The 16715-nt window shown below is 40.9% G+C and overlaps 2 protein-coding genes and 2 long non-coding RNA genes across 4 annotated transcripts; 3 read left to right on the forward strand and 1 right to left on the reverse strand.

Annotated features, from left to right (window-relative positions):
- Window positions 1–512: 512 nt before the first annotated feature.
- Window positions 513–1413, forward strand: LOC128304905 (uncharacterized). The gene is made up of 3 exons (XR_008287440.1): window positions 513–701; window positions 793–854; window positions 1152–1413. It is a non-coding gene; the product is annotated as an uncharacterized LOC128304905 (long non-coding RNA).
- Window positions 1414–9331: 7918 nt separating this feature from the next.
- On the forward strand, window positions 9332–11878 carry LOC128301042 (serine/threonine-protein kinase PLK4). Its single transcript, XM_053037345.1, has 5 exons — window positions 9332–9466; window positions 9585–9680; window positions 9755–10927; window positions 10988–11519; window positions 11584–11878. Exons 1-5 carry the CDS (start codon window positions 9437–9439, stop codon window positions 11874–11876), a joined length of 2124 nt encoding a protein of 707 aa, XP_052893305.1. The 5' UTR covers window positions 9332–9436; the 3' UTR covers window positions 11877–11878.
- LOC128301043 (sperm-associated antigen 7) lies at window positions 11804–13489 on the reverse strand. The gene is made up of 4 exons (XM_053037346.1): window positions 13121–13489; window positions 12862–13018; window positions 12446–12783; window positions 11804–12370 (listed from the first exon to the last, which is right to left on the reverse strand). The coding sequence occupies exons 1-4, from the start codon at window positions 13197–13199 to the stop codon at window positions 12267–12269; spliced, it is 678 nt and encodes a 225-aa protein (XP_052893306.1). The 5' UTR covers window positions 13200–13489; the 3' UTR covers window positions 11804–12266.
- Window positions 13490–13986: 497 nt separating this feature from the next.
- Window positions 13987–15078, forward strand: LOC128304846 (uncharacterized). The gene is made up of 4 exons (XR_008287427.1): window positions 13987–14232; window positions 14299–14456; window positions 14520–14939; window positions 15007–15078. It is a non-coding gene; the product is annotated as an uncharacterized LOC128304846 (long non-coding RNA).
- The last annotated feature ends 1637 nt before the right edge of the window (window positions 15079–16715 follow it).

The raw sequence follows: 16715 nt of genomic DNA on the forward strand, positions 1-16715 counted from the left end.
CGTGGCATCCACCGTGTGATGGAATGCGACTAATGTATAGTTTTTTGTTGTTAGCGTTGATAAGTAAATTTATAATATGATTATTATTTCTACCAATAACACTATAATTAATTCGATCTCATCTTTCGACCGCAGATGTTCATCATGCGCTCATCGTTGTCCGACCGACGCTTCCAAGGAGGTACTGGACAGTTGTGTGAACAAACTAAATTTTTGAAACGAATTCGCAATATGAAGCTCGTCTCGTCATACAAGGAGTAAGTATATAATAATGAGTATTTTATTCAACTATCAATACCAGACTAACTTAGGTTTATGGATCTATCGAGATGTATAACACGGGAGCATCCGTCTGCTGTCGTTGCGGAACATTGAGTTATGATATTATTGTTGTAGTGTCTGATGTCCACGTGTTGTATTGGATCGTGTTGTAGTCCGGCATGGCGTTGCGTAATTACATATCATTTCATTCTAATGTTCATTTTATCATTTTATCCTATTTACAGAATACGGATTCAATTTGCTCTGCGCTGAAGTCCCTATGTTCCTCTGGAGGGTCTCAAGCTGACGGCTTGGTAGCTCTGAAACCTGGAGTATCCACTCCGTCCTGTTTTGCGTCCTGTCCGCCCAAGGGTTTCGGATTACCTCGTACACCCACATTCGAACAATACATTCGAATCCAGACCCCATTGCAGAGCAGTGTAAGTATTTATCGTTTAAATTGAATTGATATCTAACTAATTTTCGTTTAACAATCATCATTTTAATTAATCCATCTCATCCTATTTACAGAATGCGGGATCAATCCATCGATCTAATGCAACGGATAATTTCATCGATGCAGATTGTAAAAGGTAAATGTTATAACAACGTAAATCGTTGTAACACAGTGCTTGAAAGTGTGTATAGAGAATTTATCTTTTTTTCCGTCGTACAGTTATCCGATAATTGTAGTATTTTTTTTATTCAAAAAGAACGGCCAGGCCGTATTACTTGATAGTTACAGTATTATAATTATGAAATTCGTTTCACCATTGAAACCTTTTCTTACCATTCTATACATTACGATTTCATGCGTCGTTGCAATGATAGCACATAATTTATCACATTCGTTGTACTAATATATTACGATGTTTTCTTTTCTATTTTAGTGAAACCATCCTGGGCAATGAAGAACAACGAATCGTAATAATTTAAGAAGAATGTTTCTCCTAGAAGATAGATTCAGATAGTACATATCATTCGAGATATGTACAAGCATATCCGGTAGTATCTGTTGCAAAGAGTGTGCTACGAGTCGTTGGTTAATCGTTGATTAGGATTTTACTTCATTTTATTTAGGAGTTCAGTCCAGATCGTGATCTAGGGACAGACATGATTCTAGGGACAAACAGATTTTCATGAGGAATAGGTTGTGCGTAATTGTATCCTTTGCAGCATTGCAGGATATTATTGTAATTAACTATGTTTTCAATATTTTTTATGTGTAAAAACGAAATGTAGAAATAAAAAATATTTATTTTTTTTATTAAACCACAAATAAAATTTAATCAGCTGGGCGAAAGAAAACGAATATCACCACTACATACACATTCCGAGCGATCTCACACACACATGCATACCCCTGGGCTGCAAACGCTCACTCACACACCCTCAGGAGCACGTAGCAGAATCCCCTAATTTTCCCCTAATTTCATATAACGAATCCCCTAATTTTGCAAGAGGCCGAAGCTAGGTGAACCGACAATAGGGGGTTGCATACGGGTTCGAGCGCTTGTTTGCCCAGGGGGAATGTAGCACATGTTTATGCACACGCATTTGAGCATATTCGAGAGGTTAACGCAGGTGTTTAGCGTAACGGGAAAGCACTATCCCTTCCTTCGATTCCGAAGAGACGAAACACGCAGAACGCTGATTCGCGTTGTTAAATCCGCCACTTGCGGTGCCACGTTGAAATGCACGCACTATTTAAATAACTCATTCGGACCACAGTAGTTCGTCCGAAAAAGTATGCAGCAGTGGCACAAACGTTAGGTCCTGCTTATTTTTGTGTCTGGTTACCACCAGCTTACAAAGTATCTCGTCCGTCGCACACTGGAGGTCAACACCGCTCGACAGGTCTCGAATGCATCCTCTGTAGATAAACATATCGCTCGAGTTCATAGGACCGTCAAATGCTAGCATTTTACGGTTTAGTTTATGTCCTCTCACAATTACTTTACCTACATCAACATCCGTGCCATAAGCGGCAGACTGAAGCTTGCCAATGCTGCCGTCCTTGGTCAAAAACCATGCGTTCCCCCAGGTGGTTTGTAAGGTGAAACGTGGACGCATGAACACCTTAACGACAAACTTGCTTTGCACGGAGGGATAGCTGATCGTCTGCTCGTGGGTCTTTGGCATACTGAAGCTTTCGAATTCGGAAAGCCGATTTACCGCCTGCGCCAGATTGTTCCAGCCGCTGTGAACCAAACGCTTCAAATGGCACAATACAACAGCATAAAATGTTCGTACTCTGCAGGATCAACATGCGCCTTTAACACTATGAAGGAACAATAGTGAAAAAAGAACGCATGTTCGGAACCCTTCCAGTAGCCCAAAAATGTTATGTGCCGTAGCTTGCGGTGCACTGCACAGGGCTGGGCAGTAAGCTGTAGCGACGATGAAATCTGCTCCCATTGATTCGGTTTCCAGTGTGTTTTGCCCAGTTTCCCGTCGCGCCACCCCATTAAACTTCGCTTTATGTTGCCGTGGTCCAGCAGGTGAAGCCGGTCACCGACAGGAACGTCCTCGACAATGTCGAACCTGTCCAGTTCGAGCAGCGGTGTATCACCCTTCCAGTGTCCCGCCGGAACATTATCCCGGAAGCTCTGGTCCGTGCGCTTCGGGGCACGCTCCTACGGAAACACCATCGTGCGACCCTGGCGATTGTACGTTCCCTGCACCGTACACTTCTGGCAGCTCCAGTAACCGGGGTGACCAGCCACGCCTGGGGAAATTAAAAAAAGAAGTATTGGTCTTATTAGCTAATTCCTCATATTAAATGAAACTGCTTGAACAAAAATTTCCCTTACCTTTTACTAATGCCCTGGCAGGAGTGTCAGCGACAATGGCACGAACCTTAACGGTGATATGCTTCCCGTTTAGAAGCATACCGTTTCGTAAAAGGTCGTTCAACTCATTGATCGCTGGGCGCAGGTACATTTCGATACTTGTGGGCTTTGTGAGCCCACAATAGATGGCCGCCATCATTACTGGAGCTGCCAGCAACTCGTCGACGGCGAAAAGTATTGGCCAAAATTGCATTGCTCCGCTCCTGTGCAGCGGCAACCCATCAACCGACAGCGTCAACGTGAACTGCTCAACTGGTGGAGCATCACATCTGAAATACGGAAACAAATGCAGAGATGGTTAGACCTGCACACGCAAACCATGTTGCTACATATGTTTCACAACAATTTTACTTACCGATAATAACTGGCCAACGTTTTCTCAAACCCGTTATACCAATAGTGCCCACCGCCAAGTTCAGCAATTTCACTATACGCATGTCTCTTGGTGCGCAGCAAAGTTTTGGCGGATCGAGGCACGCGAACGTCTGCTCTTCGAAAAAGCTGCAACACCATGTTGATGGACCGGTGCGTTTCGTTGTTGACCAACGCCCAATAGCGAATCCCGTCGTCGATCGGCATTGTCTGGAACGTGCGCTTCATCTCAATTTCCTCGTCACTGTCGTTCTCCTGACAACTGTCGCTCTCGCCCAAATAATCGGAAAGCCGATCAGCATCCGTATCCACCGGTATCGGCTCTTCCGTATCCACCGGCATCGGCTCTTCCGGATCCACCGGTATCGGCTCTGCCGGAATCACCGGCTGCTCCAGAGTGGATTCCTCGCGGGAAAACGAATCTACAACCGCTTCGATAGGAGTTAAAAAAACGGAACCGTTTTGTACTCCGGATGGGCATACATACACACACTGCACACGAACTTACCATTTCGGCTAGGGCCCGCTGGCTGCTCATCTCCGGCCTCGTTCACCCTCCGAAATTTAGCCGCCCGGCGATAAAACCCACCGGTGCGACGTTCGCGATCGATTTCGTCCGACATGACTGATAATATTAGAATAACGGTTTGAATCACTGCACTGTACTGCACTTCGATAGCGAGGATTAATAGCGTGTGGCGTATGTTTTTTAATTGTTTTGGTGGATTGGATGCTGTCACATTTGAGATGGACCGCTGATCGTGAGATGCCATAATGGCCTCTTTGTAATTATTGAGACGATTGCAATAAAGAATTTTATATTGTTTTATTTTGTTTCATAATGACTTAATCATGTTCCATCGATTTGAGCAGTGTACAGAATAATTATTACCCAAAATATTACATTTAACAATAGTATTATTTATTAACATAAGTACATAAATTTTGCTAACTGTGGCCAGGCACCGTGTACCGTCTTGTGTTCTATGCATATCGTTTCTCCTAACATGGGAAATCGGATCCCGTATCGGATCTGGATGCAATGCCGTGCACTTTGCATCGTCGCAAATCGCTCAGCTGATCGATACGGTTATGAGTGACAAAGAAGAAAGACGTGTGCGAGGAGAACACGCTTATGAAACCCACCTATACATACAAGACCGACGTTAGCAAAGTGAACAAGTGAGCGAGAGTTTACGGCGGAGAATTTACTGCCTGGAGAGAATGTTACTCCCGTTACCAATCCGCGTTACCAATCCACGGACGTTACCGTGTTAGCGCGAGCAAGAGAGAAACAGCGGTTAGAAAGAGCACTCTTTTATTTTGGCCGTTAAAAGTCTAAATGTTCTCTTTGGGACAGTCGTTAAGTAAAGGCCTACTGCGAAACATTTTCACCCAAAAAAACAAACGCGACGCGTGTTGCACTAATTTATGTGCTTCGAACATCGATGCTCCAGCGCATCACACAACTTTACACTGTACACTATCACCGGCCGGAGTTTCACTCCGCTTATAAGCGTAGAACAAAACATGCTTCTTTACACACTGTTTTGGCGCCACACCTATAGCACCTTCGTACAACGGACATCGCAACCATCACAGTAAGTACTAGCACAAAATGCAATACCAAAACTAAGCCGGATCGAATCCCAATAATCTCTCTAGTTTCCCTACAGAAAAAGTTTAAAAATCACACCTTCTTCCTCCCACACCTAGCGACCGCTTATAAAAAGCATTGCACATACAAAAACAGAAGGGGGAAGAGAAATTCAAAATAACAACACGATCGAGTGCGGTGCAGGGGGGCGCACGCGGCGACACAGCCACGCACGGTCAAATAGAGCACAGAACAACCCAAAGAGAACATTTAGACTTTCAATGGCCAAAATAAAAGAGTGCTATTTCTAACCGCTGTTGCTCTCCTGCTTCCCAAAAGGTCGCGCGACCCAAAACTTGGAACTAATCGCGACCGTTTTTAGACGTCGCGTTTCGGTCTTGATTATGTGCCAAAGGAAGCAGGTTTGACCTTGGCTAAAGCACTTTTTTTTAGCTTTTGCAAAATTTAACGAACGGAAATTTAGCGAAAGGCAAAAAAATAAAATAAGGTGGTGGAGGTGTGGTACACGTGTCTATCAGTACTATTTGTCCTTTTTCCACTACTCTTCGCCCTAGCATTTATTACTTGGCTTGGAATGTGCTGTTCTGTCGTCCTGCTGTGTGTGGGGAAAGTGAGGGGAAGACATTATTGTGATATTTGCCAACCTGCTCAGGTCTGTATTTCTGTAAGGAAACTACCGAAGAGAAAGCGGATTTGAACGGATTCTTACCATGAGTGTTGCGGCGCTCGTCTGAAGATGATGCTACGGCGATATCGTGTCAGAGAGTTGCTAACGGCTGCGTTTTATTCTACGCGCAGCACGTGAAACTTCAATCTTAATCTGCTGCGTTGAAGTCATGGTTTGGTTCGAGGATGCATCAAAACGTTGCGTAATGGGTGTGCGCGATAATATGTTGCGATTTTTTTAGTTAGTCTAATGATATTCTTTTGGTGTGTTTTTTAGTGCCTTCCTTGGGTTTCGAGTTGTTTGTTTTATGTGAATTGTTTTATGAAACTGTCGATATGGCAATCAAAACGGCAAAGATGGAACGTTTCTAGAACAACCATATTAAAAGAGACGCTGCTCGGCAAAGACAGGCGATTGAGGAATTTGCAGCACCAACCAGGCCAGATGAATGGCTTCTCCCTCGTTCAGATTTTGAATTAGCACGGCTAGAAACGGAGGAACAGCTAGAGAATTTTGATCAAGGCCTACAAGTAGATTCGGAGTTGAAGCCACAAGTAGAGTTTTTGCACTGGTAAATTCCTCGCGCAGACGTTAATATTCCTTGGAAGGTGTAATACGAAGCGCATGGCTAGTTAACGACATCCGTGGCACGATATTCTACCGGTCTGCATCAGGTGATCGATTCGCTGTTCAGCAAACCCTTTTTCAGCAAACAACCCATAACTGAACTCTATCATCATCTCCAGCTATGGGCACTTGAACAAAAACAATTGTAGTTGTTGTGGTTTAAAATATAACAATCTCAAAGATAGTTTTATTATGTGCTAGATATTACAATGAAGCAACAGATAAATGGTGCGTTCACGAAATTAGTACTGCGCTCTCCAGGTTATGTAAATGTGTACATATTTGTGCGCAAAGTTGGCATGCGTGGTGTGCAGCGTAACATGACATTTTTTTTTCAGAAAATACGTAAGATGTTAATGTTATTTCCGCCACTGCAGTTGACCGCCAAATACCAGACTGAGGACGTCCCTTCAGTCGTCCTGAAAAGTGTGTAGCAGTGACATAAAAGTCAAGTGGCCAAACACAGAAGATCAGCACCGTTCGACAGGTCACGGGTGTATCCTTTACTCGATATACAATGATTGTGTAGAGGACATAATTTGTTTCCGTATATGGAAAATAATTTGTTCGCCCATAAGGCTTAACAAAACGAATCTTATAGTCTAATCTTAAACAAACAGATAAAACCGATAAACAGAAATTAAACAAACTAAACATAGAGTATTATAAGGAGTCATTAATTAGTCGGGCCCGAAAAGCAGATATCGAGATGTTATAATCGAAATGAATGTTGAAGTTGAATGATTTCATAGCTCGCAGAAAAGGATCATTTTGGCCGTAAGAGGTAAGGCCCGCCGGAATGAATATAGATAGTAAGGATGGGGCATCAATATTGCTGAGGAGAATCTTAGCGATGAAAATAACTTGCGTATGTGAAAAGAGTGATTTTAGATCTACAATTCCTACCATCCTGCAACGAATGGAGTAGGGAGGCATCACATATGTACGGGGCATATTGCTCGAGTTCATAGGACCGTCAAATGCATTTTCAGGTTCAGTTTATGTCCTCTCACGTAGACTTTATCTACATTAACATCCGTGCTATCCGAGGCAGACTGCAGCTAATCGATAATGCCGTCCGTGGTCAGAAACCATGCGCTCCCCCGTTCGGCTGCAAAGTGAACCGTAGACGGATGATCACTTTGGAAATATTTTTTTTTTCTGCTGGGAGGGATAAGTTATGTTCTGCTAAGGTGGCTTTGGTATGCAGAAATATTAAACAAATAAGCAGTACGAAGAAGTTCAACGTGCACATGCATCAAATTGTGATGCGTTTCGTTGTCAAATAGTGCCCAGTAACGGATGCCTTCGTCGATCGACATGGACTGAAATCTACCAATCCAGGCAATTCCACATCCGCTTCGATAGGAACTGAAAAAGCGAAGCCCTTATTTTACACGACACATTACCACCCAACAGTTGAACTTGCTCCCGACTAGGGCCCACCTTTTGGTCAGCTTCTTCGGCTGCGTCCACCTTTAGGAATTTAGCCACCTGTTTGTAAAAAGCACCGGTGCGGCGTTTGCGGTTCAAATCACTCATGTTGATAAAATAAAAACGTTTGATCATTTTAGACTTAATCACTGAAGTTGGTTACTGTCTTGTTTTTTTCGGAAGATGCAAACCTACAGTTCCTTAAAGTTAAAGCAACCGATCCTTTGTGATATACATGGTGGTACCGATCGTTGCCATAATGATCTCTTTGTAATAAGGGCACCGTTTAGTGTGTCACGCATAAATGTTTGGAATAGTAAAATATATACATTAACCCTTCTTCTCCATATAATGCCATGCTGGATTTTCATCACAACATTAGCGCGCTTGCAATACCATCAAGTTCCACACATCAACAACCGTCGCAAAAATGTACTTCTTCACACGGCAAATTTGACGAAGAAAATGCACATGTGTGTGCGCAATATAAAATAATGAGCACGAGCGAGAGCGCATGACGCCGAAGAAGCGAACAGCATGAGAATATCGTTCAGTCATCGAGCGAGCTTTCGATTCGGCGGGAGCGCAAGCAGGAGAGCAACAGCGGTTAGAAAGAGCACTCTTTTATTTTGGCCATTGGAAGTCTAAATGTTCTCTTTGGGCGCGACGTCTAAAAACGGTCGCGATTAGTTCCAAGTTTTGGGTCGCGCGACCTTAATAATAATAATAAATAATAATAGCATTGCTATTTACTATAAGAGCAACGGAAACAAACATTTAAACAAACCCTATAAAATTTCCCATACTTTTTCCTATCCATGACCAATTTGAACCCATAGTGCATTAATATGTCCAGGGTAACTTCAAACCCTATGGGGGGACTACACATTTTTTTTGTACCATATATTATTACAATATTTTTCCATTGTAAATTTTAATATAACTACTTGCAACATTTTTTATGTTGTTATATATACAATCACCATTGAGTTATCATCAATATTTTAAAAGTTAATCGCTAGATAATTAATATGTTTAAAATATATTTCCTTCTTTGATCATAATTTTCATGAACAGCAATGTTTTTTACTATTAAAACAACGGAAACGAAAATTTAAACAAACCCCTTATTTCAACTTTTCCAAATCCATGACCAATTTGAGCCCATAGTGCAGCAAATATGTCCAGGTTAGCTTCGAATACTATGAGGGTGGGGGGGGGACTACAAAACCCTTTTACCCTTTCACCATAATTTCTGACCATAATGCAGTAAACATACTTTAAAAATACGTGCACCCTTGGACTCTGCACTGTAAGTAGATAATGCCATCATCATCGTCTGTGTTTCATCTGTATTTTGCAAGTTTTAGTGGCACCTAGCAACATATGAAAGAACCCTGCATTTCAAACGAAATTGGTTTGGTTTGAAACGAAATTGTAACTGTCAATACTGTCAGGTTGACATTTCTAAAATGCCAAGCCTACAATAACGCGTCGTTGCGTCGACCGAGCGTACTCGAACTGTTTTTTCTAAACTTTTATTTGTTAAATTTAATTTATTGATGCTGAATTTTATAAACTGGTCGTGTTACATCTATTACTAAAATGATTGGAAAATTGGGAGATAAGATTGAGGTCAGTGTCGAAAGTGTGTGACTGTAAAAGCCTATTGAATCAATTTGTTGCTGTTCAGTACAATCAATTACAAGCTGCCTTAGTTTCAGATGTTAAATGTTTACATGCATAATTTCAGGATTATGCTGTGTACGACGTTCTCGGTAAAGGAGGATTTGGATGCGTGTATAGAGCGAAATGTCTGCTAACTGGATGTTTTGTTGCAATCAAAATGGTAAGTGTTGTAACCATTCTATAGTTTTTATTGTAGGAGCCGGACTATTCACAACTCTTGATTCGTTACACTAGATCAACAAACAAAGGATGCACTCATCGGGAATGGCTAACCGGGTTCGGCAAGAAGTAGCGATACATTCGAAGCTAAAGCATCCTTCTATTTTAGAGTTATACACATTCTTCGAAGACTTTAACCACGTTTATTTGGTATTAGAATTGGCAGAAAATGGAGAATTGCAACAGTATCTTCGTGAGCGAAACAAACCTTTTAGTGAATATGAAGCCGCATTAATCTTTAGCAGAGTGGTTGACGGATTGCTATATTTACATACGCAACAAATACTACACCGTGATATATCGCTATCCAATTTGTTAATAACAAAAGACATGAGTATCAAAATAGCTGACTTCGGGCTTGCAACTGAACTGATACTGCCCGATGAAAAACATCATACACTGTGCGGTACCCCCAACTACATTTCTCCGGAAGTAGCATCGCGTGCATCACATGGTATGCCGGCCGACGTATGGGGTTTAGGATGTATGTTGTACACGCTGCTAGTGGGAAAACCCCCATTCGACACCGATGGAGTAAAGTCCACCTTGGCGAGAGTGGTAATGTCTAACTATAACTTACCAGCTCACCTATCTTCAGACGTGAGCGATCTTATTGGAAGACTGCTCAAGAAAAATCCCACCGAGCGAATCAAGCTAGAGGAAGTGGTCAGCCATCCCTTTCTTTCCCGTTATGATCTGGGATCTAAAATGTACGTTTCAAACAGTATGAATCAAAGGTTCACATCCGGCACAGACAGTGGCATGGGCACAATATCTAATGGCAGTGCTAGCAAGTCGGATTTGTTTAAGCTGTCTTGCAGCAAAAAGTACTACGATCATCCTAATGAAAATCATTACTACGACCAATACACATTAAATCAACGGTATCCCGAAAATGTTCAACAGCAGGAAACAGGAAGCATACACTCGTGCCAATTTCTGCCAGAACCTCATATTTCATTCCTGCAGAAGTTTAATAGTATGGAGTTGATGGAAAAATATAATAACACTGGTAAAAATTTTACCGGTCAGGATGGCAGAGTTCCTTTGTTAAGTTCATCTAGGGCATCTACGAACACTGCCTTGGATTTCCAAATTGGAGTACAAGCAAGGAATACGCAAAGTTCGTTTGCTAGAAGCGATCATCAACATCTATTTGCTACTCCACTAAGGGTTCCGAAAGAAAATGTAGGTACAGTCCATATATATCAATGAAACAAACGTATTGTAAATTTTTTCTTATTTAAGGGCTATATGGTTGGCGTGACAGAAACTATGCAATTGGCACAGCATAATTCATGCGGCAAAGAAAGTGATGCAACCAAAAAAGTGTCGCAAAAAAACATTCGTTTGCCTCCTCGGTTTGACACGCTACGATTATTACCTACAAGACATCGAACAAAGTTTCTAATTCTATCTATCGTTGCTGAATGTGGCGAAGTTGTGCTAGAATTTCTTAAACCTAGAGGACGACAGCAGGAAGATCGTGTAGTTGATGTGTGCCGCATATCAGGCGATGGAATAAGATTTATGCTGTACCAGCCAAATGGCAACCGAGGGGTGCCGATTAAAAATGAACCCCCGGATGTGCCCGCAGGAGGAGTAGATTGTATATACAATTACGAAAATATTCCCGAAAAGCATTGGAAAAAATATGTTTATGCTGCTAGATTTGTTGACATGGTGAAGGCAAAAACGCCTAAAATTACGTTGTATAGCGACAAAGCGAAATGTCAACTGATGGAAACCATTCGAGACTTTGAAATCATCTTTTACGACAGTACGTAAGGTATGGTTTATGTGGAAATGAACATCTACTAACGAATTCTTTCTTCTCCAATTAGATACCAAAATAACACTGAGCTCAACAGATGATATAATCAAAATGGTTGATGGAAGCGGCAGGATATATCGAGGATTGTCAACCATATCAACGGTAGATATCGTAAAACTTGGTCATTTCCAGGAAACGCATGAGCACTGTTTAAGGATTGAAAAATTGCTCTCGACCGTATCACATGGCGGAAAAACGTTCCCCGTAATTATTGGTAGACGTCCTGTCGAAACCGATAGCAATACTCCAGCAAGGAAAGATATGTCTAAGTACCAGTTTTATTCACTGAATGTAAATACGTGATACAGGATTTATCCAGAGTAGTACTGGTACTGGTTTGCATATACGCAGCAATATCAACAACATGCTGTTTTGCTCCACATTTGTACAACGGTTATTTTGTTTGCACAGATTGCTTTATAAAATTGCCTACCATTATTAAATGTTTACCCTATTTAAATAACAACTTTAAGTCATATTTGTTTTCCGAGAAATGATTGTTGAGAATACAGTATGCTAGAACTACCTTTATATTCTACGCAAATATATACTATTATTTAACTGCGATTTGTTAAAGTTATGGCGTTAAACTACAAGAAGTATTATTCTATCATCAGTACTATTATCGCTTCTTCTATTTAGCTAACGTGTACTGTCGTTTTCGAAGTTGAAGCTTTTCAATGTTTTCTATTATTAAACAGGGTGCTCCGGATGTTGAGTTTTGAGCCGTTTCTTTGCTGAAATGTCTGCCATCGTTTGCTCAATGGATCGCACATCCTTCTTGTTCGCGCTTGGTACTGCAATGAAAACAATTAGTTTATTAGGCTAGCATGTGTTTCGTTCTTAAGGCGAAACGTATTAGTTAACATTACCATATCCGTAACTTCTGTTGACTTCAGTTTTTCTTGCTGCGTCTAGAGTTGCATCATTACCAAAAATGTGCATGTACTTTTTATTATAATCTGAAGCTGGTTTTATGCAAGTGGTTTTCGTATCGTTATCATCTTTGCAGTCCAGCGATTTTGACCGCAGCATTTTGCTACGTTCTGCATACTGTTTTGCTGTTTCTTTATTCCAAGTTTCTCCATTCTTCCGCGCCTGCACCTCATCTTCGCTCGGCAAGTGCTCCTTCTTGTAGACCACTACGTATCGGTCTTCCTCCGTTCCAAAACTCATTCCGAAAAGTCCAGCTGTTTCGGAAATGTCGTGACTAAAAGAGACAGATAAAGAGAAACAAACAAACATTTCAAACCTGCATCGCAACTTCTCTACACGTAAATCATTATACACTATGGATCGGTACACTTGGTCCAGCGGCTGAAATTCCATGTAACACCGATTATCATCTTTTATGAAACGCCCTAGGCGCTCTTCCACATATGATCGAAAGCGGTTCAATTCTTCACGTTGCTTATTTTTTTCAGCTTCGTACTGCTTTCGTTGTTCTGGATAAATGAACAGAAATATAAAAATGAATGTTACAACGAAATTAATCCAAGCAGTACTGCGAAGGCGCTGATTTGTTGATACCGAGCAGTGTAACTTACTTTCGTACATCTGTGTTTTATTTATGTCTTTTGCTGGTGGTTTATCCATGGAACCTAATATTGATCCCAACAAATCCATTTTTAGCTCCCTTTAAGCGAGATATTTATACCAAATATTGCTTCTAACGATGCGGGCTAGCTTGTTGCTAGAGAACGAAAGGCTAATTAGACAAAAACAACAGAACACCACCTTTTTTGGCAAAGTGACACAATTTCTCAAAATGGGTAAAGTAACTAGATAAGCTCATCCCTAACGATTGGACATTGCGCTTATAAAAATGAAACGAAAATTTGACAGCGATGGGGTTCGATCGTTTATCAGTGTATGTGTGTGCTTCACATCCTGTGTATGCTGGGAGAAAACGTGTACAGGCGCAGTTCCCGAGATACGCTATTGTAGCAAACTGCTATATACCTCGGAAAAATCCGCCCGGTAATCGAAAGTCGAATCCTGGTGCAATTTCGTTTATAGTTCAAAGTCACAGAGTCCACTTCCTTCTCTACACACAATTCATTCAGCGAATCAGGCGATTCGTAGAAAGGATTCATTAAAATAAGTTAAAAACGATTGCTATATAATAACAAAAGGTATTTTCGACCAATTTTTCATCTTTTAGTTTCTATTTTGTGCAATAAAATTGTTCAGCTGTCAAATTTCATATTTCCAAAAACCGTGTATCTCACAATCTTCGTATAAGAGGAACCGCCCAACTGACATTTTATAGCAGAATTGAGGCGTTTTTCGAGCGTTCGGTGCCTTAAAGTGGCGACTTAAACGTGCCTTCCCAACTGACATTTTATAGCAGAATTGAGGCGTTTTTCGAGCGTTCGGTGCCTTAAAGTGGCGACTTAAACGTGCCTTAAACCGCAGACGTTTAAGGCACGTTTATACCAGTTCGACGCTTGCTTTCATGCAGTTCTTCTAGCGCTACCATTGTCATCCAAGCTGTCAAAAGCCAAAGGCGCATTGACAGCGCAAATACAAATCGTAAAATAAACAAACAAAACCGCTTTGTGATATTTTACATTTTATTACTAAAACCAGTTGTTATTCGTTGGGATATCATCGTATCCATTTTGTTCGAGCATTTTGCTGAAAGGAAAACATAAAGGTATGTAAAATTATGGTGAATTAACAACATGAAAGTGATTTTTAACCTACTCTCTTTCGCTTGTAGGAAAAATGTCCCGGGAATCGGTATCTCAGGCACCGGATTGTTCGCTTCTTGCGTTGGCGGCTAGGTTGGCACAGTTAACGAATAAATCCTGTCCGCCAGTATCGTCAGTATCAAAGCTACTGCAGAACCGTCATCCTTCTATAGGATTAAAAATAATGGTAAAGTTAATCTATTGTTTATGATAACTAAGATACCGTATTAACTAACATTTATCTTTAAAGCTTTGATGGAAACTTCAGCTAAAATCTCCAAGCCAGCAACTTCCAGAACAGCGCAATCCATCATCATTCCAGTCCGATTAACTGTGAATAGATTTTCGCAGCAAATAGCATCACCACCGGCAGCTTATAATTCTGAAATAAAAAAGAAAAAAGGTTATCGACCAACACCTGTAGTTAAAAATCCATCCAATCCCGAACCAGCATCAAACATCATCAAAGATATCTTCTTCATACAGCATAACACTGCCAGGGTTTGGAACTTCCTCCTTATCCTCTTCCCTTGGTCCAAAGTAGTTCGGCATAGTCCATAGGCCATCGTCAGTCCAGGTTGGCATTGTCCACCGGTGTGTTCGTACCTTGTTTTCCTCCTTCCCAACCAAACCCAGTATCGCGTGCAGAAGCTGAAATTAAAACGTAAAGGTATGTAAAATATTGATATTTTGTACAATATGAAAGTGATTTTTAACCTACTCTCAATCGCTTGCAGGAAAAAATGTCTCGGGAATCGGTATCTAAGGCACCGGATTGCTCGCTTCTTGCGTTGGCGGCTAGGTTGCCACAGTTAACAATTAAATCCTGCCCGCCAGTATCTACCGTTAAAGCTTCCCAGCAAACAACATCACCATCGACAGCTAAAACAGATAAAAACATATCCCATAGTCACAAAAACAGAAAAAATATAACGCCCAACACCTTTAGTTAAAAATCCATGCAGTAACAACCAGCATCGAACATCTTCAAGGTTACCTGTATATAGTATAACACCATCCAGCATCGCTTCAGCACCACCGACAGCTTGCCTTCCTGAGAATGTAGGAATAACAGGGAATCAATTACGTTTAAAACCAGGAAAACTTTATCGGCCAATACTTACAACATCATATAAAGTCGCATCCTGCAGTACAGCATCATCAACTGTTGTTGCTGCAACACCGGACCCAGTTCCAGTGCGTTCTCAGCAAGGAAAAGACACGGCAGACCAACTAGCTGTGATGAATAAATCGTTGATGCTTCTTTGGGCCGAGGTGAAGAATTTGACGGATTATAGAAGCCATCGACCTAATGGAACAGCTGTAATGGAAGAAGAACAGCACTCGCCATCATTTCTGCCTTTCATTACATCTGAAGAAGAATTAACATGTTTTGAAGATCAGCTCCATGAAAAAACTTATTTTCTAAAAATTCCTCAAACTCTTGTCGATAGGTTGGAATCGGAAACAGATGTGAAGAGCCGAATGCATTGCGCGTTTCAAATACTATTTGATAAAAAATTTGTTGTGCAGTGCAGCTGGCGAGGCGGGGGAAAATCTGGTCCGAAAATAAGATTAGATGAAAAAGGGAATGTTTTGCGACAGCCATAGCTGAGGATGTCGGGTTTGTAGTAGGTGAGGAAGATGTAAAAAATTCTTCGTAACAAAACTTAACAATGCGCAAAGCAGCGCAAATAATTTTAAAGGAGTAATTAAAAGCTCTAGTAAGTGTTATCACAAACGTGAAAAAAATGTTAATAAATAAATAAAAAATTGTTAATGATTCATTATGTGCATTATGACTATTCCTCAATTTGCATTCCTAGTTTATAAATCACAATTGCTTTGACTACTCAAAATACAATTATGATTTGAATTTACTAACTTATCTGGTATACGGTCCTTTCTGGATATAATCTATGAACTACTCACGGTCAAGCACGATCGTCTCGCATTTCGGTCTTGCTGGAGTTAGCTAAAAAGAGTATTTATGCATCAGTAAAATTATCACTAACATTATTGAACTCACTTACTCGGACCGCAGTGTATGCAAAAGAGGGAAAAAAACTGTTGATTTGGGTTGAACAGATGGATGAACGGCAACAAGTTTGCATCTGATGTCTGCTATATCCACTTCTACGTTTTGTGTCGTAACATCATCTGGTATTTTATATATAAGGATATCCGAAGAAGAAAACATTGACTCCGGATCATCCTCGCTGAAAAGAAATGAAAATAAATCCAAATTGTAATCATATTGTTTACCCACTATCGTAAAATTGTCATTTGTTTGAACGACATTCAAAAATTTGACAACCCCGTTACCCTTTGTCAAAAACCATTCGTCTCTAGGCAATGGACGTAGAGAAAAATCGGATGCCAAAAAAATGCCTTTCCGATTTGTGGTCAAACGTGGATAGTGACGATTCGTACTATCACTTGCCAT

Source organism: Anopheles moucheti, chromosome 3, assembly GCF_943734755.1.
Source record: "Anopheles moucheti chromosome 3, idAnoMoucSN_F20_07, whole genome shotgun sequence".
Classification (NCBI taxonomy): Eukaryota; Metazoa; Arthropoda; class Insecta; order Diptera; family Culicidae; genus Anopheles; species Anopheles moucheti.